General features: G+C 43.7%; 1 protein-coding gene across 3 annotated transcripts in view; it reads left to right on the top strand.

Moving 5' to 3' along the window:
• The window catches only part of LOC132394667 (butyrophilin subfamily 3 member A3-like), a 46,267-nt gene that overhangs the window by 18,775 nt on the left and 4,563 nt on the right, over positions 1-22,929 (top strand). For all 3 annotated transcript variants that reach the window (XM_059971030.1, XM_059971031.1, XM_059971029.1), the window contains 5 exons: positions 3,728-4,012; positions 6,340-6,459; positions 11,342-11,374; positions 15,538-15,564; positions 17,263-17,289. In XM_059971030.1, the coding sequence (XP_059827013.1) occupies positions 3,728-4,012; positions 6,340-6,459; positions 11,342-11,374; positions 15,538-15,564; positions 17,263-17,289 (492 nt within the window). The remainder of the gene's footprint in view (positions 1-3,727; positions 4,013-6,339; positions 6,460-11,341; positions 11,375-15,537; positions 15,565-17,262; positions 17,290-22,929) is intronic.

Genomic DNA, 22,929 nt, shown 5'->3' with positions numbered 1-22,929 from the left:
GGTGATGGACCGAGCTGAGTGCAGTTCTCTCTGCAGCCGCACGTGCTCCCATGCATTCCGATTACTGTAGCAGACTAAGGCTGATCCCAAAACAACACAAGCTTGGTTGTGGGGTTGCACATTGTGCCACGGTCTGGTTAAAATAAAATAATCATTGTATGGGTAAACTAATGTATGTTGAAATTTACTCTTCATTCTCTGTTATAATATTTATACATCAGTATTCATTATATTGATGTAGTCAGAAGATTCAGAAAGTCTGAAGAAACCAACTGTAGGGAACACACGAACAAGGACCTTCCCTGCAATCACGGAGAGACCACACATGAAGTGATGCCAACAATTTTATTTGTCTACTGAAGGACCAATCAGAATCAGGTTTATAATCACTGACATATGTCAAGAATTTCAGGACTGAAGGTGTGAGATTTGAATGCATGTGGTATACAGGCCTGTACTGAACAGCTAAAGGAAAGAAGCTGCTCTTGAACCTAGTGGTGTGGCACCTCCAGCTTCTGCACCTTGCTACAGAGAATGGAGTTCAGAAGAATGAGGGGGAGGATCTCATTGAAGTGTATTGAATATTGAAAGGCCTAGAGAGAGTGGGTGTGGAAAGGATATTTTCTGTGGTGGAGAAGTCTGTGACCAGAGGGCACAGCCTCAGAATTGAGGGGTGTCCACTTGGAACAGAGATGAGGAAAAATTTCTTTTGCCAGAGGGTAGTAAATTTGTGAGATTCATTGCCACGACGACTGTGCAGCCCAAGTCACTGGGTATATTTAAGGTGGATATTGATAATCACCAACATTATGTGCTGTGTTATATAACGTAGGCCAGAAATAATGAACCACTGCAAATCACAAGATACCGTGATGGTGATAGGGGATATGAATGGTAAAGCTGGACACAAGGAGATATTGTCAGCGCATATGGTTTGGGAAGCAGGAATGATGAAGGTGGGAGACTCATGGACTGGTGTTGTGTGAATGATCAGATAATAAACACGTGGCTCAAGCAGCACGTTAGAAGATTGTGGACTTGGAGAGGCCCAGAAGATCTGCAGTCAAATAGACTACATCACAATCAGGAAGTGTTTCTTGAATGCCTTGCAACAGTCCAAGGCATATCCAAGAGTTTACTGTGAGAGAGACCATGCTCCAGTGATATACCAGCATGAAAGTTCAATTATTCTGCGAGACCTAAGTAACTGAACAAGGTGGGGGAATAATATTAGATGCTGAAAGAAGCAAAAACCTTGTGGGATAGTGGGCATTATCAGATGTTGATAGATTCTTGATTATTCAGGATGTCAAAGGTTACGGGGAGAAGCCGGGAGAATAGGGTTGAGAGGTATAATTTCACCTTGGTAGAATGGTAGAGCAGACTCAGTGGGGGGAATGGCCTAATTCTGCTTTTATGGTCTTATTGAAATTTGTTGTTATGTAGCTGCAGAACAGTGCAATACATGAAAAATATTTGCAGTTACATTAAGAAATATAAAAATAAGCAGTGCAAAAGGAGAGTAAAAATAATGTCGTGTTCATGGTTTCATGGACCAGTCAGAAATCTGAAGATGGAGGGGAAGAAGCTATTCCTAAAGTATGGCGTACACGTCTTCAGGCTCCTGTACCTCCTCTCTGATGGTAGTAATCAGAAGTGGCCATGCCCTGAATGGTGAGTGTCTTCTCACGGTTGATGCTGCCTTCCTGAAGATGTCCTCGATGGTCGGGAGGCTAGTGCCCATAATGGAGCTGGCTGAGTCTGCAGCCTTCTTTTCCAGTTCTGTGCACCGGAGCTTCCAAACCAGGCCGTGATGCAACCAGTCAGAATGCTCTCCACAGTACATCTGTGAAAACGTGCTGGAATCTTTGGTGACACACCAGATCTCATCGAGCTCCTGATGAAGTACAACTGCTGGTGTGTCCTCCATGACTGCGTCAATGTGTAGATCTTCAGAGATTTTGCACTTGCCTTCATTGTTGCTGGCAAGAAGATTCACTGGGTTGATACCCATAACGAGAGGGTTAACCTGAGAGAAATATTTGAGTGGCATGAAGCAACACTCTTTGGAGTTTAGACCATTGAGAGGTTAGCAAACTGAAAAAAATAAGTTTCTTTTGGAGTCAGTGGTTGTTTCTACAGGTGGGGATCCTTGGAAAGGTGCAGATTGTCAGAAAAAAGGGGTTGACCATTTAAGATTGAGATGAGGAGCAATTTCTTCTCTCAAACATAAGTGAATCTTTGTAGTTCCTCACTCACCCAGAGAACTCTGGATATTCTCAGTGGCACAGATACAGTATCTTTGCTGGCATGAAGACCCAAAGGAGATGAGGATGAGGATGGGACAAGCAAATGAAAATTTATCAATCTCGGTCTATCCTCATCTGTTTTCAGATATTGGATCAGCATTGGATTTTAAGTTTAATTTGTAATATATTTATTCTTTAGTATTTATTCAGAAGCATTTATTGATGTGAAATTCAGCAAAGCTGAGGATAGGGCTTTTTCATTAGTTGTCAGATTTCAGAGGAATTTGTCAATAATGTTATTCCTGTTACACCCTAATACTTTCTTGAAAAGAATCATTGCTCAGCTGCATAGGTTGTTTCTGGGAGCAAGGACAGCCTTTTGGGTCCAAACCTGGTAAATCAGGGCAATGAGAAATCAAACCAGAGAGTATGGGAGTGGATCTAAAATGACAACCTTGGGACAAACTTTTCTCATGTTTTAGAACATACAACATTACAACACACTAAAGCTCTTTGACCCACTATATTGTGATAACCCTTTAACCTTCTTTACGACTACTCTAACCCTTCCCTCTCAAGTAGCCCTCCATTTTTCTAATATCTACATGTCTGTCTGATAGTCTCTTAGGTGACCCAAACATATCTGTCTCAACCCCCATCCTAGCAGAGCATTCTACACATCCACTACTCTCTTAAAAAAAAAACTGCCTCTGAGGACATCTCTCCTATACTTTCCTGCTACTTAAAGTTAGGCCCTCTTATATCAGCCAACTTAATATTCATTCGGAAACATTCAATAGGCTTGAAAGTTGGCAAAGCTGGGAGATTTTATTGGTAGTTCTGCGTCAGGTTCACCCTAATACGTTGTTGAAGGTACATGCACGACACAGAAAATCATTACTGAGCTCCACAGACCGTTTTAAAGTTCAAAGTAAATTTATTACCAAACTACATATATGCCATCCTGAGATTCATCTTCTTGTGGAAATTCACAATGAGTAGAAAGAAACCTGCACACAACCGAGACAATCAACGTGCAAAAGACAACACAATACACAAATAATAAAATAAGTAAAAACAAACAAAACAATAATAAATAAATATGTAAGCAATAAATGAGATGAAGAGTCCTTGAAAGAGAATCCATTGGTTGTGGGAGCAGTTCAGTGTTGGGGTGAGTGAAGTTAGCCCTTCTGGTTCAAGAGCCTACTGTTTGAGGGGTAATTAATGTTCCTGAACTTGGTGGTGTAGATCCTGAGGCTCCTGTGCCTCCTTCTTGATGGCAGCAATGAGAAGAGACAGACAAAGAACAATAGTTTTGGGTTCAAACTTGGCAAACTGGGGCAGTGAGAAAGCACAGCAGAGAGTGCACAGAGCGGATCTGAACTGACAACCTCGTGCTGAACGTTTCTCAAGTTTTACACAAAGAGCAATTCATCACAAATATTATTTCTAAATTTGTTTGTTGATTCTTGCAGCTTTGGGATACGAGCACTGGATCAACATTGGAGGATATAGAAAAAATGAAATTCAACTTGTCTGTGAATCTAATGGATGGTATCCTAAACCACTAATACAATGGATTAGTGGTGATAAAAAGAATTTGACTTCAAAGTCTGAAATAAATTACAACCAGGATTCCAAAGGCCTGATAAATGCCAAGAGCAAGATTTTTGTCTCAAAAGATTCAACCAACAGGTCCAGGTGTATCTTAGAGAATCAAGTACTGAAGAAAGGACAAGAAGCAACTATCGAGATAGCAGGTTTGTAAACTACCAAATGTAGTTATTCACAATTGATTTGTATAGCTAATAAATTGAACGACGAGAGACAACAAAGTAACTACACTGCCAAGATAATCTCACTCTACAAACAATCTTGATGGTTTTGTCTCATGCCTAATGAGGATAGGTTGAGTGAAATAGGGCTTTCCTGTTTGGAGTGAAGGAGGATAAGAGGTGACTTGATAGAGGGCTGAAGGGCCTGTACCGTGATATAATGTTCCACGTTCTGTCTTCCACAGTAGGTTGGTCCTGGATATCAGCTCAGAGCTGAAATGTGGTGTGGTGGGATTTCTTGATTTGGATCCCTCCAGATTATTGAAGAGGGATTGTTCACACATGGCCAGTTGTGTCTTTTATAATGTTTCCTGTGCCCATTCCAGACCGAGCAGGAATAATCCCGGGGTGATGAGTCCTTGAAGCAATTGTATGAATATTTTTAACAAGCTGTTCCCCATTTGGAGCAACGAACACGGAACATGCAACATAGAGCAGAACAGCACAGTAAGGCCCTTCAGCCCACATTGCTGTGCTGACCATTTCACTCTGTGACTAATCTAACTCTTCCCTCCCACATATCCCTCGATTTATGTTTCTTTAGAAACTACTCCTTTGTTTGATCGTCATAAACTCTTACTCCTTGGTCTAACTACACCACTGTGCAGCTGGGCATTGGACTTCCAAACCAACAGACCTTGGATAGTCAGGATGCTTAACAGCAACTCCCTCCCTCCCCATCATCCTCAAGAGGGGTAGCCCCCAGCACTGTGCACTGAGCCCATCACTGTACACTCTGCTCACACACAACTGCCCAACCAAACACCTGAACATTCACATTGAGCACCCAGGAACCCACCCCTCCAGGCCCCACTGCTTTAATACCGTGTCACCGCCTGTATGACACTCCTATGGCTAGCATCATTTTATGGACATACAGTCTGTCTTTGCAAATAAGCTATATTATAACCATATAAAAATTACAGCTTGGAAACAGGCCATCTCGGCCCTTCTCGTCCGTGCCAAATGCTTACTCTCACCTAGTCCCACTGCCTCGCACTCAGCCCATAACCCTCCATTCCATTCCTGTCCATATACCTATCCAATTTTTTTTTATTGCCAAAATTGCCTCTTCCACTTCTACTGGAAGCTCGTTCCACACAGCTACCACTCTCGGTGTAAATAAGTTCCCCCTCGTGTTACCCCTAAACTTTTGCCCCTTAACAGTAAGCTCATTTCCTCTTGTTTGAATCTCCCCTACTCTCAATGGAAAAAGCCTTTTAAATACCTCTATCAAGTCCCCCCTCAACCTTCTATGCTCCAAAGAATAAAGACCTAATTTGTTCAATCTTTCTATGTAACTTAGATGCTGAAACCCGGGTAACATTCTAGTAAAACTCCTCGGTAGTCTCCCTATTTTGTTGAAATCTTTCCTATAATTTGGTGACCAGAACTGTACACAATACTCCAAATTTGCCTTCAACAATGCCTTGTACAATTTTAACATTACATCCCAACTCCTATACTCAATGCTCTGATTTATAAAGGCCATTGTACCAAAAGTTTTCTTCACCACCCTATCCACATGAGATTCCACCTTCAGGAAACTATGCACTATTATTCCTAGATCACTCTGCTCTACTGCAGAGGCCCTTCTGCCCAACTGGTGCATGCCAACCAAGATGTCAATCTATGCTGGTTCCATTTGCCCATGTTTGCCCTTTAAATCCACCCAGTCCATAACAAACTGATATTCTGCATAGTTCCATCAACCTACACCTAGACCATAGCTCTCTAAATGCTGTTCATCTGTGTATTTCTTAAAACTTCTCTCAAATGTTGAAATCAAACCCACATTCGCTGCTTCTGCTGGCAGCTCACACCATCCTATGAGCTCCTTCTTAAGTTTCCCAAAAATATTTCACCTTTCACCCTTAATCCAGGACCTTTAGTTCTAGTCTCACCCAACTTCAGTGGAAAAAGCCAGCTTCTGTTTGTCCTATCTATACCCCTCATAACTGTGTATATCTTCATCAAATTTCCTCTTTATTTTCCTGTGTTCAAGGGCACAAAGTCCTAATCTCGTTAACATTTCAGTATAACTCAGGACCTCACTTTCTGGTAGCATCTTTGTAAACTTTCTCTGCACCCGTGCAATTTTATTTATATCTTCCCTTGTGGCTTTAGGAATATAGGGCACTTCCCAAAGCAGCCGTGCACTTTCAGCCTTATTTTTCTTAAATAGAAAATGAATGATATCTGTGGGTTATTTTCAAGGCGATGTTGTCTAATCATTGGCTTTTGCTTTTCAGATGTTTTCTTCCCAGTTGTCTCGGGCTGGCTGGTGTTTTTGTGTCTGCTCCTCTGTCTTCTGTTGATAGCTCTTGGTCTTGGCATTTTCTGGACCTTAAGAAGACGTAAATACATGAAAGGTATGGTCTTGGTCTCACGCAGCCATTGGGCAACACCGAGTCACAATTTAACGCATGTTACCAATGAAATTAAACACACCCAGTGGCTACTTTATTTGGTACAGGAGTGGAACCCGGTGTGGTCTTCTGCTGCTGCAGCCCATCTGTTTCAAGGTTCGATGTGTCATGTGCTCAGAAGTGCTCGTCTGCACACCACTGTTGTTTCGCTTGGTTATCTGAATTACAGTCAGCTTGAACAACTCTGGCCACTCTCCTCGGATCTTTCTCAATAACAAGCCTTTATTAGTTATTTGCATTAATGAGCAGGTGAACCGAATAAAGTGGCCACATTGTGTAGCTTGAAATAAGTAAGGGAAGTGGCATGTGTGCAGAAAAAGTCTGACACTCTTTTGGATCTTTGCAAACCATGAAATCCGGATATTTTGGGTTGAGGTTGGTTGATGTGGGGGTGGGGTTCCTGTGGGAGAGGATTCAGAGAGGCCCATGTAACAATTGGCTTCGAAGTGGTTAGGTGTCTGCAGGCCCAAATCCATGTGGGCTGGATGCTTGTCCTGGGGTTGAAGGACGGTGAATGTGACTGTGGGAGGAAGGAATGCAGCTCTCTTTGCTGTTTGCTTTGTTGCTTTTTGTGTTCTGTTGTTCTGCTGAACATTGTCTGATATGTTGGAGATGGAATGTGTGGTAACACGTGCGGGCTGCCCCCATCACATCCTTGGGTTGTGTTGGTTGTTAACACAAATGATGCATTTTGCTGTATGTTTTGAAGTAAACATGATGGATGCCACGGTAATGCAGCATGGCACTATTAAAGCCCTTTATTAAGTTTCTTCCACGATGCCCTCAAGTTTACCTAATCCCTTTCCGACACCTCCCTCCCCTTTCTCAATCTCTCTGCCTCTATGTCTGGAGACAGTTTATCTACTGATGTCTGTTATAAATTCTCTGATTCCCACTGCTACCTGGACTATACCTATTCCCACCCTGTTACTTGTAAAAATGCCATCCCGTTCTCTCAATTCCTCCATCTCCTCTGCATCTGCTCTCAGAATGAGGCTGTTCATTCCAGAACTAAGGATATGTCCTCCTTTTTCAAAGAAAGGGGTTCCCCTCCTCCGCCGTTAACACTCCTCTCAACCATATCTATTCCATCTCATACATATCTGCTCTCACCCCATCCTTCTGCCACCCCACCAGGGATTGGGTTCCTCTTGACTTCACCTACCACTCCACCAGCCTCCACGTCCAGCAGCTAATTATCCACGACTTCTGCCATCTCCAGTGGGATCCCACCACCAAGCACATCTTTCCCTCCCCACTGCTCTCCCTCCTGGCACCTCCTTGCAAGCAGAACAATTGTTACACCTGCCCCTACACCTCCTCCCTCACTACCATTCAGGACCCCAAACAGTCCTTCCAGGTGAGGCCACACTTCACCCGTGAGTCTGTTGGGTTTATCTACTGTATCCGGTGCTCCCGGTGTGGCCTCCTGTATATCGGTTCGACCGGACGTAGATTAAGAGACAACTTCGCCAAGCACTTACGCTCCATCCACCAGAAAAAGCGGGGCTCCCAATGGCCACCTGTTTTAATTCCACTTCCCATTCCCATTCCAACATGTCAGCCCATGGCCTCCTCTAATGAACAACAAAGCCACCCATGTTGGACGAGCAACATCTTATATTCCGACTGGGTAGCCTCTAACCTGATGGCATGAACATTGATTTCTTAAACTTGCATTCACACCTCCAACCCTCCTTCATCATTCCCCATTCCCATTTCCCTCTCCCTCCTTACCTTCCCATCACCTCCCTCTGGTGTTCCTCACACTTCATCATTCCCCATTCCCATTTCCCTCTCTCTCCTTACCTTCCCATCACCTCCCTCTGGTGTTCCTCACACTTCATCATTCCCCATTCCCATTTCCCTCTCCCTCCTTACCTGCCCATCACCCCCCTGGTGTTCCTCGCACTTCATCATTCCCCATTCCCATTTCCCTCTCCTTCCTTACCTGCCCATCACCTCCCTCTGGTGTTCCTCACACTTCATCATTTCCCATTCCCATTTCCCTCTCTCTCCTTACCTTCCCATCACCTCCCTCTGGTGTTCCTCACACTTCATCATTCCCCATTCCCATTTCCCTCTCCCTCCTTACCTGCCCATCATCTCCCTCTGGTGTTCCTCACACTTCATCATTCCCCATTCCCATTTCCCTCTCCTTCCTTACCTGCCCATCACCTCCCTCTGGTGTTCCTCACACTTCATCATTCCTCATTCCCATTTCCCTCTCCCTCCTTACCTGCCCATCACCTCCTCGCACTTCACTTTCTTCCATGCCTTCTGCCCTCTCCTATCAGATTCTGCCTTCTCCAACCCTTCATCTGTTTCATCAATCAACTTCCCAGCTCTTTGCCTCACCCGCCTCTTCTCCCGGTTTCACCTGTCACCTACTACCTTGTATTTCTTCCTCCCCTCTCTCTGACTTCTCATCTTTTTTCTCCAGTCCTGATACGACTCTCAGCCTGAAACATCGACTGTTTCCTTTTTTCCTTTGATGCTGTCTGGCCTGCTGAGCTCCCCCAGCATTTTGTGTGTTGCGGACACGTTTCACTGTCTGTTTCGACATAATGAGATAAATAAATCTGAATCGAAATCCATTCTGTTTCTGAAGTGGACTAGCAAGCTGCTCGGCTGTGCTACATCCAGTGTTAAAGCAAAAGAACGATATAAGCAGATACTCCACCTGATATCAACCCACGCGCTGAATTCTGACATCGTCAGTTCCAGTCCAGTTGTCCTTGCAAAGGTCTCCCAGAGGGCATTTGAGGGCAGTTGTTTGTATTTTCTATTGGCCACTTAAAGCAAATTTAGGCCACATAGCCCTTCTACCAAGCCATCATGTCTAATTTATTATCCCTCTCAACCACGTTCTCCTGCCTTCTCTCTGTACCCTTTGATGCCCTGACTAATCAAGAATCTATCAACCTGTCCTGTAAATATACCCAATGACAGTCTCCACAGCCATTGGTGGCAATGAATTCCACAGAGACACTACTCCCAGTTAAAGAAAGTCCTCCTCATCTCTGTTGTAAGGAACATCCTTCTATTTTGAGGCTGTCCTCTCATTCTAGTCTCCACCACTATTGGAAACATCCGGTCTATCTAGCAATACTCAATAGCTTTCAATAAGAGCCCGCCTCATTCTTCAAAACACCAGTCAGTACAGGCCCAGAGCCATCAAACTATCCCCACACATTAACCCTTTCATTCCTGGAATCACTCGTGAAAATCCTCTTGACCCTCTTCAATGCCAACACATCTTTTCTTAGAAAAGCAGCTCAAAGCTGCTCTCAGTATTCCCGGGTTGGTGTGAGCAATGCTGTGTAAAACCTCAGCATTACATCCTCGACTTTGTATTCTAGTGCATGCCATTGGAGGGTTGGGGTACAGTTCCTGCCACTCTCTGTACATTCTCCCTGTGAAATACAGTATTCTGATTTTTTTCCCACATTCCAAACATGAGCTGTTAGGGTCAGGATGAGTGAGTTCTAGTCGTGCTGTGTTAGCACGGCATCACTTGCGGGCTGCCCCCAGCTTTTCACAGACTGTATTGGTCATTGATATAGACAATGTATCTCACTGTGTGTTTTAGTGTACAGGTGATAAACAAAGCTAATCTGTTATACTGACCAAGGCAGCCCTTGTAGGCAATATTCTGGAGTTGACTGCTGTTGTCCTTAGGTACTTACTGTCCTGCTAGCAGAACTGCCCCAACAATGAGACCAATACTTATGGGAGCAGGTAGTACTGGAGTCCGAGCATTGACTACTGATCCTGTAATATCCAGTAGCATTGGGTTCAATGTGGACATGGACATCACCTGCCAACTACCCATCAGTGACCTTCTCAGCCAATGGAACTACGCTGCTCAATGTTCAATATGTATGGAAGAAGCACTGAAAATAGTAATTGTACAAAACAAACCCTGGGTAGAGGGCCTCTCCCTTCAGGAATCACTTGGCAGCATGGTCACTGATCAAAGTGGTCAAGGCACGAAGGACCAGGATGCCATATTAGGATGGTAGTGATTAGCGCAATGCTGTTACAGCTCGGGGCATCGGAGTCCAGTCCGGTGTTCTGTGTCCTCCCTGGGGAATGTGTGGGTTTCCTTTCGGTGCTGCATTACCCGTTAGTAGATTGATTGCTCGTTGTAAATTATCCTGTGATTATGCTCGGGTTAAATTGAGGATTGCTGGCAGCACTCCTCGAAGGGCAGGAAGAGCCTATTCTGTGCTGTATCTCTAAGTAAATAAAAATAAGTTTAAAAAAATTGGATCCGCAAGTGGAAATGTGCAAACAATCGTGAGGGGACGAACTTACTTGATTGGCAAGAATGACATCTCCTTATGGCAAATGGATCTGTCCCTGGCCACATTACAAAACTGACCAGGTGTGGTGTTTCTGGATATAAGGTGACACCTTCACACTGGAAACTCTGCCCACTGTCCCCAAAGCCTGTAGATCAAGTTAATGCTCAGTGTTGCCAGATGGTGCCTGGTCCTGTGAACTAAAGGCTAACAGGAGTAGAGCTCGTTAATCTAATTTGTGTTCCTCCCCGGATTCCCGTCATCCCAAAAGTCAGTTGTCAGCCAATAGGATTCACTCCATGGGATATCAAATAATGACTGATAGCTTTGGATACAGCAACAGTTATGGACCTGACATTCCTTCTGTAGTACTGGAGTTTGCATTCGCTGGTGCAATTACTCGTTCAGTTTTGAAATGCAGAATTCACTCTATTCATTCATAATTATATGCAAAAATAGATGTTAATGAGAGATGCTGGTGTTTATATTAACTACAATTCCCTTGTTGAATTTTCTAGGTCTAGAAGATGACGAATCCGTCAAACAGTATGGTGAGTGTATAATAACCGAAATAAATGCGCTATAACAATGAATAAACTCCCAGCTCTTGTAGATGTGCCTTGTAAAGAGACCATAAGGTATAGTAAGACATTAGGCCATTCAGGCCATCGAGTCTGCTGCACCATTCCATCTTGGCTATTTTATTATCCTTCTCAACCCCATTCTCCTGCCTTCTCCCTCTATCCTGGCTAAAGGAATTCCTCCTCATCTCTGTTCTAAAGGGACGTCCTTAATTTTTTTGAGGCTGTGCCCTCCAAAAAATAGACTCCTCCACTATTGGACACATCTGGTCTACCTCAGCCTTGCAATATTGACAGGTTTCAGTAAGGCACCAGCGGCTGAAGCTGCAGTACAGGGTTGTTAAATGATGTACTGAAAATTGACAAAGCATTTAGACCATAAGATATAGGAGAAGAATTAGGCTATTTGGCCCATCAAGTCTGCTCCACCATTTCATCATGGCTGATCCATTTTCCCTCTCAGCCCAAATCTCCTGTCTTCTCCCTGTATTCTCTCATGCCCTGACTAATCTGGAATCTAACAACCTCTGTCTTAAATATTCTCAGTGACTTGGCCTCCTCAGCCACTTGTGGCAATGAATTCCACAGATTCACCACTCTCTGGCTAAAGAAATTTCTCCTCATCTCTGTTCTAAATGGATATCCCTCTATTCTGAGGCTGTGTCCTCTGGTCTTTAGGCTCCCCATCATAGGAAACATCCTCACCACATCCACTCTGTCCAGGCCTTTCAAAATTCGATAGGTTTCAATAAGGTCTTTCCTCATTTTTCTGAATTCCAGTGAGTAGAGGCCCAGAGCCATCAAATGTTTCTCATATGACAAGCCTTTCCGATCCGGAATCATTTTTGTGAACCTGTTTGAACCCTTTCCAATGGCAGCACATCATCTCTTAGTTATGAGGCTCAAAAGTGCTCACAATACTCCAAATGTGGCCTCACCTACTGATTCTTGAAAGATCATTATATGTGCCTTCACAATATCTTCAGCCACCCCTTTCAGAACCCTGGGATGTGTACCATCGGTTTAAGCGACTTATCTACCTTCAGTTTCCCAAGAACCTTCTGCCCAGTAATGGCAACTTCACACACTTCTGTTCCCCGACTTTCTGGAACTTCTGGCACACTGCTGGTGTCTTCCACAGAGAAGACTGATGCAAAATACTTCATCAGTTCATCCACAATTTCCTTGCCCCATTACTACCTCTCCAGCATCACTTTCCAGCGGTTCGATATCTACTTTTGCTTCTCTTTTACACTTTATCTGTCTGAAGTATCTTCTTCAATATTATCTGTTAGCTTACCTTCTTATTCTATTGTTTCCTTCTTTATGATTTTTTTAGTTGCCGCCTTTTGGTTTTTAAAAGTTTCCAAATCCTCTAACTTCCCACTAATTTTTGTTGTATTATGTGGCTTCCAATTACACATTGGTGATTATATAAAATTATAAGCAAGCATAGGAAAGGTAAATGACAAGAAAAATACCAGCTCTACACTCCAATCCCACACATGCAATGTCAACTCTTTACAGTAACAAAACATGACAAAGCCCTATTCTCCTACAACATCCAGCTAAAAAGCTTGGTGGTTAGCTAAAAGGTTTGCTGAAAAGCTAAAAAGTGGAGGGAGATTCGTAAGATTACTTAAACACACAGCCTCTGTTTGTAAAGGATAAGGAGATCTGTATCCCAGAATAATGCATTTCTCCATCACCTCAAATATAGCGGTGAGTCGTTTAGTTCTCTGATCATCTGAATTTGATTAGAACATAGAACCTGCGGTAGAACAGTACAGGCCATTCAGCCCACAATGTTGTGCCAACCATTTCCCTATTTCAAGATAAATACAACCCTTCTCTCCCACTTAACTCTCATTTTTTTCTTTCATCCATGTGCCTATCTCACAGTTTCTTTAATGCTTCCAATATGTCTGCCCCTACCAGCACACCTGGCAGTGCCGAGGTGTATGCCAAGGAAATTAAAGCTGTTCAAGCTCTCAACTCCAGATCCGTTTACGTCTATAGGGTTTACCCTGTCTCCATTCTTCAAGCAGTCCGCAACATTGAGGGAGAAGTTGTTTTCTTGATACCACTGTGTCAGGCTGATGACTTCTTCTCTGTAGGCTGCCTGATTATTATTTAATCCAACTCTGTAACATCAGTGTGGATCTGTAAGTACCAACCTTGGTTTCAAGATCTGTTTCCTTGTGAAATATTGCATGGGGAAAGGCTCTTTCCAACTGTACAAAGATGTGACATTCAATTTAATCACACAGCAAACACAAACTGTTTTTGCTTGAATTTACATAATATAAGTGACTTGCAACTTTTCAAAATGGGGAATAAAGGAAGAACAACCTGATGTTCATTTCCCATGCCTCCAGAGTCATAAAAAGAATCACAGAGTACTACAGCACAGATACAGCGGGACATTGATAGCGTCAGCTCAACAAGCTTTTTGAGGATGTGACTAAACACATTGATGAAGGAAAAACTGTAGATGTAGTGTATATGGATTTCAGCAAGGCATTTCATAAGGTAGCCCATGCAAGGTTTACTGAGAAAGTAATGAGGCATGGGATCCAAGGGGACATTGCTTTGTGGATCCGAAATTGACTTGCCCACAGAAGGCAAAGAGTGGTTGTAGACAGGTCCCATTCTGCATGGCGGTTGGTGACCAGTGGAATGCCTCAGGGATCTGTTCTGGGACCCTTAGTCTTCATGATTTTTTATAAATGACCTGGATGAGGAAGTGTAGGGAGGGGTTAGTAAGTTTGCTGATGACATAAAGGTTGGGGGTGTTGTGGATAGTGTGGAGTGCTGTCAGAGTTTACAGAGGGACAATGATAGGATGCAAAACTGACTGAGAAGTGGCAGATGGAGTTCAACCCAGATAAGTGTGAACTGGTTCATTTTGGTAGGTCAAATATAATGGCAGAATATAGTATTAATGGTAAGACTCTTAGTAGTGTGGAGGATCAGAGGGATCTTGGGGTCTGAGTTCATAGGATGCTCAAAGCAGCTGCACAGGTTGACTCTGGGGTTAAGAAGGCATGTGATGTATTGGCAAGCGGTAATGTTGCAGCTATATAGGACCCTAGTAAGACCCCACTTGGAGTACTGTGCTCAGTTCTAGTCGCCTCACTACAGGAAGGATAGGGAAGCCATAGAAAAGATGCAGAGGAGATTTACAAGGATGTTGCCTGAATTGGGGAGCATGCCTTATGAAAACAGGTTGAGTGAACTCGGCCTTTTCTCCTTGGAGCGACAGAGGATGAGAGGTGACCTGATAGAAGTGTATAAGATAATGAGAGGCATTGATCATGTGGATAGTCAGAGGCCTTTTCCCAGGGCTGAAATGATTGCCACAAGAGGACACAGGTTTAAAGTGCAGGGGAGTAGGTATAGAGGAGATGTCAGGGGTAAGTTTTTTACTTAGAGAGTATTGAGTGTGTGGAATGGGCTGCCAGCAACAGTGGTGGAGGCGGATATCATAAGGTCTTTTAAGAGACTTTTGGATAGGTACATGGTGTTTAAAAAAAAAGAGCCCAGTAATTTCTAAGGTTGGGACATGTTCAGCACAACTTTGTAGGTCAGACACCCTGAGCCAATAGGCTGGTCCTGGACTTATTCCCGCTTGACATGATTAACTTATTATTATATAATTACTTATGGTTTTATATTGCAGTTTATAGAGCAGTTTAGGTAAGTACACGGATGGGAGGGATATGGAGTGCAGGTTGATGGGATTAGGCTGACTGACGTTTTGTGGACTAGATGAGCTGAAGGGCCTGCTTCTACGCTGTAGACACAGAGAACTCTGTGGAGACATCGACTGCAGGATATCAACTGACCAACAAACAAAGAGAATGACCCTGTTATGTTTCGCTCCAACTGAGAAAGTGCAGTCTGGGCCTCCATTTAACATTTCTATGAAAAGATCACTTCTCCATCAGCCCAGCACCCCACGGCATTGCATTGAAATGGAGTCTGAACGTTGAGCCTGAGTCTTTCACTTATGTTCACCTCCTCTGCCAGGGAAGTAAGGTTACCCATCCTGACCTTGGGCTATCATAGAAAATGACCAATAACTTTGCACCAATAAGATTATTAAAGTATATTTTTCTTAATTTTTTTAGGCCACTGGAAACCTCTTGTTGAGTCAGGTAAGTCATAATATTTAACAGAAATGTTATGAAAAAGTTGAGGAATGTAGATTCCCTGTGCACCATCAGTTTAAACTCCTCTAAGCTGCAGAATGGTGAGAGTCAGAACAAACAGCGGCAGGGCATAGTTAGAGAGGGTGGGAAGTAGATTGGAGGGATATCACCAAGGAAGACCATCTCAGTGTTATCGTATGATAGATGTCTGAGTCAATGAGCCCTCTGGAAGCTGGAGGCCAGACATGTCCTGAGGCTGGAGGACTGACTGTGAGTGAGTGGGTGAATGGGAACGAGGGAGCAATGGCCTGGCTTTACTGTTACTGTTGTTGTTGTTAGTGGAGGTGGTGTTGCTAGAGTTGGTGTTGGTGCTAATATTCTTGTTGCATGTGTTCTTCTGAACATTTTGGTCAAATTATGTTGGCCCTGGAATGTGCAGTGACACTGGTGGGGTGCCCCCAACATATCCCCAGGAAGTGCTGGTTGTTAACACAAGTGGAGCATTTCACTGTATGTGTCAATGTACATGTGATAAATAAATGAATTTGAATGTAGTAATGGAGGATGTTTGTGAATAAAACTGAAATGTTGAAAATAACAACAATATGATGTAAGAACATAAAGAGACCATTTGGCCCTTTGGTCTGATCCACCACTCCATCATGGATGATTTATTATCCATTTTAACCCTACTATCTCTGTGCAACATTTCACCCTGACTGATCAGGAATTCTATGATCCTTCATTTAAAAATACCCAAAGACCTAGCCTCCACAGTCGTCTGTGGCAATGAAATCCACAGATTCACCACAATCCTGCTGAAGAAATTCCTCATCGTCTCTCTTCTGGGGGGGATGTCCTTCTATTCTGAGACTGTGCCCACTTGTCCCAGACCCCACCCCCACTATAGGAAACATCCTCTCCTTCTGCCCTTTATGTGAGCCTTTCAAGATGTTAGAGATTTCATTGAGCTTCTTTCTCCCCCACCCCCTCCAACACACCCATTCTTCCAAACTCCTGCAAATACAGCCTCAGAGCCATCAAACAGTCCTCATGTGTTGACTCTTTCATTCCTGGAATCAGATTATATTTCAGTCCCTGTGCACCCATACAACTTCTGATTTTTTAGAACAGTGTCTGTGCTGGGGTTGTTTACTTTGGAAATCAGCTTCGGGTGAGACTTCAACTTTACGTGCCCCCAGTTAGTGTAATTATGCAGTCTGTTCTACACCCTTCAACCTAGTTACAACATGACCTACCTCGGTGGCGACCCAGCTAAATCCAATTTCAAATTTGATCGTTGCTCTCTCAAAGAAAAATGAAGATTAGCTTTACTTGTCACATGTACATCAAAAACACAATGAAATGTGTCCTTTACATCAAATCGAATCAGTGTTGCCCCTTAACTCAAATGATGTATTTCACTGTATGTTTTGATGTAAAATGATGAATTAGTTGTGGGCATGCTACACTGGCACCGGAGCATAACGATGCTTGTGAGCTGTGCCCAGTACATCAGACTGTGTTGGTCGCTGATGCAGAGGTGCATTTCACTTTGATTTCATGTTTCGATGTACATGTGACAAATAAAGCTAATCATAAACTTCCAATTCAAATGAAGCTTGAACATTATGAGGAGAATTGCATGGTAATTCAATGTACAGGGAAAGTTTTTCCATACTAACTGGCTGTTTTTGTTTCCAGATTGGGAGATCATGTGTAAAAATCCAGGTAAGATCTTTGATTGATTTCGATGGGTATTTTGGCTCCATCTGAGGTCGCATCAGAATCAGAGTCAGGTTTGTCTACATCTGCGGCGTATGTTGAGAAACTGTGGTCTTGTGGCAGCAGTACATTCCAATCTATCATAATAAAGAACGTATAAATATATATATATAAGTATATGTATATATTTTGACAAATTAAATAAGTAGTGCAAACAGAGAGGGAAAATAGTTGAGGTTGTGCTCATAGGTTCACTGTCCATTCAGAAATCTGATGGCAGTGCAGAAGAAGCTGTCCCTGAATGTTGGGTGTGTGTCTTCAGGCTCCTGCTCCTTCTCCTCTGACGGTAGCAATGAGAAGAGGAAATGTCCCGGGACGTTGTGCTTCCTATGATGGATGGTACCTTTTCAAAATTCAAAGTACATTATTATCAAAGTATGTACATGATATACAACCTTGAGAGTCAACTACTTGCAGGCAGCCACAAAACAAAGAAACACAATGAAACCCACTGAAAGAAACCGCACAGAACAAAGACCATCAAACACCCAATGTGTGAGAAAAGATCAAATTCTGCAAACAGTAAAAACGTAAACAAATCACAGGTAGAGTCTCCGAAAGTGAATCCACAGCCACGGAGCCAGTTCAGCAGCACAACTGCATCACCTTTATATCTCCGTGATGGTGAGGAGGCTGGTGCCCATGATGGAGCTGACTGAGTTTACAAATTTCTGCAGCATTTTTCCCATCCTCTGCAGTGGCCCCTCTACCAGACAGTGATGCAACCAGTCTGAATATTTTCCACAATACCACTATTGAAATTTGCCAGTGTCTTTGGGAACATACCAAGTCTCATCAAACAAAAGAAAGATAGTCATTGTCAGACAGACAGACAGACATACTTTATTGATCCCGAGGGAAATTGGGTTTCGTTATAGTTGCACCAACCAAGAATGGTGAAGAAATATAGCAAAATAAAACCAGAAGTAATTAAATAATAATAAGTAAATTATTCCAAGTGGAATTTAGTCCAGGAGCAGCCTATTGGCTCAGAGTGTCTGACACTTCGAGGGAGGAGTTGTAAAGTTGTAAAGTAAAATCCTCTTTTCAGACACCACTGTCAGAGAGTCCAGTTCCACCCCCACAACACCACTGGCCTTGCGAATGAGTTTGTTGATTCTGTTGATGTCTGCTACCCTCAGCCTGCTGCCCCAGCACACAACAGCAAACATGATAGCACTGGCCACCACAGACTAGTAGAACATCCTCAGCATCGTCCGGCAGATGTTAAAGGACCTCCATCTCCTCAGGAAATAGAAACGGCTCTGACCCTTCTTACAGACAGCCTCAGTGTTCTTTGACCAGTCCAGTTTATTGTCAATTTGTATCCCCAGGTACTTGTAATCCTCCACCATGTCCACACTGACACTTTGGATGGAAACAGGGGTGACCGGTGCCTTAGACCTCCTCAGGTCCACCACCAGCTCCTTAGCCTTTTTCATATTAAGCTGCAGATGATTCTGCTCACACCATGTGACAAAGTTTCCCACCGTAGCCCTGTACTCAGCCTCATCTCCCTTGCTGATGCATCCAACTATGGCAGAGTCTTCAGAAAACTTCTGAAGATGGCAAGACTCGGTGCAGTAGATGAAGTCCGAGGTGTAGATGGTGAAGAGAAAGGGAGACAGGACAGTCCCCTGTGGAGCCCCAGTGCTGCTGACCACTCTGTCTGACACACAGTGTTGCAAGCGCACGTACTGGGGTCTGCCAGTCAGGTAATCAATAATCCATGACACCAGGGAAGCATCCACCTGCATCCCTGTCAGCTTCTCACCCAGCGGAGCAGGGCGGATGGTGTTGAACGCACTGGAGAAGTCAAAAAACATGACCCTCACAGTGCTCGCAGGCTTGTCCAGGTGGGCATAGACACGGTTCAGCAGGTAGGCGATGGCATCCTCAAATCCTAGTCGGGGCTGGTAGGCGAACTGGAGGGGTCTAAGTGTGGCCTAACCATAGGCTGGAGCTGCTCCAGAACAAGTCTCTCCAGGGTCTTCGTGATGTGGAGGTCAATGCCACCGGTCTGTAGTCATTGGAGCCACTGAGGCACGGCCTTATTTGCCTTATTTGTAATTACATCAAGCTGTCAGGCCCAGGCTAGACCTTCCGAAAAATAGACACACAGGAACTCGAAACCGCTCACCCTTCCCCCTACTGATTCCTCAATGGTGGGTATTCTCTCAACTTCCTCTTCCTGAAGTCTAAATCAATTCCTTAGCCTTACTGACAATGAGTGCAAGGTTATTGTTGTAACACCACTCAACCAGCTGATCTGTCTCACTCCTGTACTTGTCCTCATCACCATAGGAAATAGTTGTGTCATCAGCAAATTTACAGATGTTGTTTGTGCTGTGCCTAGATACACATTAATGAATGCAGAGAGAGTAGAGCAGTGGGCTAAGCACACGTCCTTAAGGTGCACCAACGCTGTTGATTGTCCACGAGGAGGACAATGTTATTTCCAATCTGCACAGGCTTTTCGTCAAGGATGTAGTTGCAGAGGAAGGTCCAGGGTTTGGAGCTTGTTGATTAGAATGAAGGATATGCTTTTGTTGCAATCAATAAACAGCAGCCTGACGTAAGTACTACTGTTGTTCAGATGACCTAAGGCTGAATGGAGAACCAGTGAGATTGCATCTACTGTAGACTGATTATGGAAATTGGCAACTCTCAGTGGGTCCAGGTCCCTGCTTAAGCAGGAGTTGATTCCAGTTATGATCAATCTCTCAAAGCACTTCATCACAGTAGGTGTGAGAGCCACTTGGAAATTGTCATTACCAGTTCACCCTGCTGTTCTTGGACACTAGGAATATAGAGCTTAGCTCCTCCAGTCATTCCCTGACATTGGCCTGAAGTGGAATGTACACAACTACCAGAATTGTCGTAGAAAATTCCCTCAGCAGATTAAAATGATGATATTTGACAGCCACATGTTCCAGGTTGGGTGAGCAGTACTGGGATAGAACTACCACCTTTGTGCACCACAATGAGTTAATCATAAAGCATATTCCACCGCCGCTGCTTTTAAATGGCAGAACAGTCCTGTCTTTGCAGAGAATGGTGAAGCTGCATCTAAAATGGAGGGTAGTAGCCATGTTTCTGTGATGTAGAGTACACAGCAGTCGTTCCCTGATGTCCCTCTGGTACAGTAACCTTGTTCTGAGATCTTCAGTTTTATTTTCCAGAAACTGTACTTTCACCAGCAGGATAGGCAGCAGGGGAGCACTAAAGCTCTGCATTTTAATCCTATCTGGGTAGACCAGCTCAGCTTCTGCAGTCTATTTTCTGAAAGGGGAAATTCACTCTTGACCTGGCTCTGCATTCTGGGATCCACCAATTATGAGTCTTGACAGAATGTTTACGTGTCTTAAAATGGTGTGATTACTGAAGTACCTCTGGCAGTGGATTTCAGCTGTGGTAGTCTTCAATGGGAAAATTTGACAATTCCAATTGGAGGTGCACACAAAGAGTCGCTGAATATTGGCACCATCTTGATGATCCATTTTGATCCATAAGCACCAGAAGATGTATTTGAAAAGATCCCTCTCAACCCCCATGATGGGTACTTCGTAGTTTCTGATTTAGTGCTGCTGAAGGGGCTTCAGACACAGTTGGTACAAAAGGAAACAGGATATGCACCATCTAAATATTCCAGCTGGAATGAATGGCCAGTTGATGGCAGCTGCAGGGATGTAATATTGCCGGGAGCCAGAAATGAAAAGCTGCAACACCAGCTCTTAATAACTCCGGGATTTCCCCTGCAGTGAGAGTGAGACCCACCCACAAATGTGCCTCAGCATCCGTCATCCTCTCTCTGCCCGACTCTTGTTGCCCTCCATTCCTTCCAGATTGCATTCTTGTTTCTATTGATCTCATTCACTGATCATGTTGCTGCACAGTCTCTTTGGATCTCAGCTGCTTAGCAACATATCAAATGTCACCTCTTTCCAAATTATTACTGAGCTTTGTCTCCAACTGCCAGACTGTGTCCATTTTTTCCCTTGCAAGGAGCAAGAATGCATAATGCCTCATCAGTCTAAGCCCACCTCTCCTATCATTTCCTGTTGGTGACCATCTATGTCAGTGTCAGGCCACTCATCCTGAGAAGTGAGATCCTAGAACGCTGCCTTTCTATCACTCCAGGTTCCTCTTTCTCAGACTATCAGTTTAGAACAGTTGGGTCCAATTCCTGATTCCCTCCTCAAGCCTGTTTTGGAGAATTTACCCATCCCATTCATGTGTGTACCCTAGCAAAGGTATTCTCCTGGTCCAAGCTGACCAGGCAAGTATCCACCCAGTCTCTTGCACGTAGGTAGTTTGTATCTCTGAGGATTGCGTAGGACATAGAACAGGACAGCACAGGAACCAGCTTCCACCACAATGTTGTGCAGAGCCAATTAAATTAGTGATGGAGTGACCAACTGAACGAATCTCCTGAGCCAACATAATGACCATATCCTTCCACTTTCCTCACTTGCAAAAGTCTATCTAAACAACCCTAGAAAGTCAGTAAATTTTATTTTTGTAAGTCATTTTCAATATGAATAAAGTATATTTTAATCCAAAAATGTATCAGGACTACAAAGTAATAGTATGAAGGGGACTGGGACTGATTGGGATTGCTCTGCTGGAGACTGACACAGTCTGAGTATCACAATGAGGAACTGCAAACAGTCCTTTCAGGTGAAGCAACAAGCATGTCCACACCATCTGTCAAAAGTGGGATTTCCAGGTGGCCAACTGTTTTAATTCCTATTCCCACATGTCAGTCCATGGCCTCCTCTTCTGCTACGATGAGATCAATTGCTCTCAGGTTGAAGGAGCAACACCTCATATTCCATCGATTTAGCTCCAACCTGATGGCATGATTATCAATTTCTCCAACTTCTGGTAACTTGTTCCCCATTCCCCTTCCCTCATCGTCAATTTCCTATACTGGCCACATAAATAGATTTAAATTATTCATTTATTCTCCTCACCTGCCTTTCACTCCTCCTGGGTTCCCTCTTCCTTCCCTTTCTCACAAGTTCCGCTCTATTCTCTATCAGATTCCTTCTTCTCCAGCCATTTACCATTATCACCTATCACCTCCCACCTCCTTATTTCCTGCCACTCCCCTACCCACTGACTTCACCTATCATGTTCTTGCTTCCCTGACATCGAGTTTCCTGTCTGATCCTTCACTTACTGACCTGGTGCTCTGGTTCCCAGCCCCCTGCACAACTGGTATAAATCATCCTGAGTAGCATTAGCAAACCTGGCCAGGATATTCCCATTTCAGTACAGGTGCAACCCATCCATCTAGTACTCTAGCCTAATTACAGGACAACTTTTAAGATGACCAATTAAGCTACTAACTGGTTAATGGGGAGAACGTACAAACTGCTCCCAGACGGCGCTGGAATTGAACGCTGAACTCCGTAATGCCCTGAGCTGTCATAGTGGTGAACTAATTGCTATACTACTGTGACAAATATGTAATTTGATAATAAATTTGCTTTGAATTTGATGTCTTACTTGAATGTTGCTGCTGGTTACTCTCAGCTTAGAACCTACATTATAACTGTTATCAACTTTTCCCATTTCTTG

Source organism: Hypanus sabinus, chromosome 5 (assembly GCF_030144855.1).
Source record: "Hypanus sabinus isolate sHypSab1 chromosome 5, sHypSab1.hap1, whole genome shotgun sequence".
NCBI lineage: Eukaryota > Metazoa > Chordata > Chondrichthyes > Myliobatiformes > Dasyatidae > Hypanus > Hypanus sabinus.
This window is presented reverse-complemented; position numbering and strand designations above follow the sequence as displayed.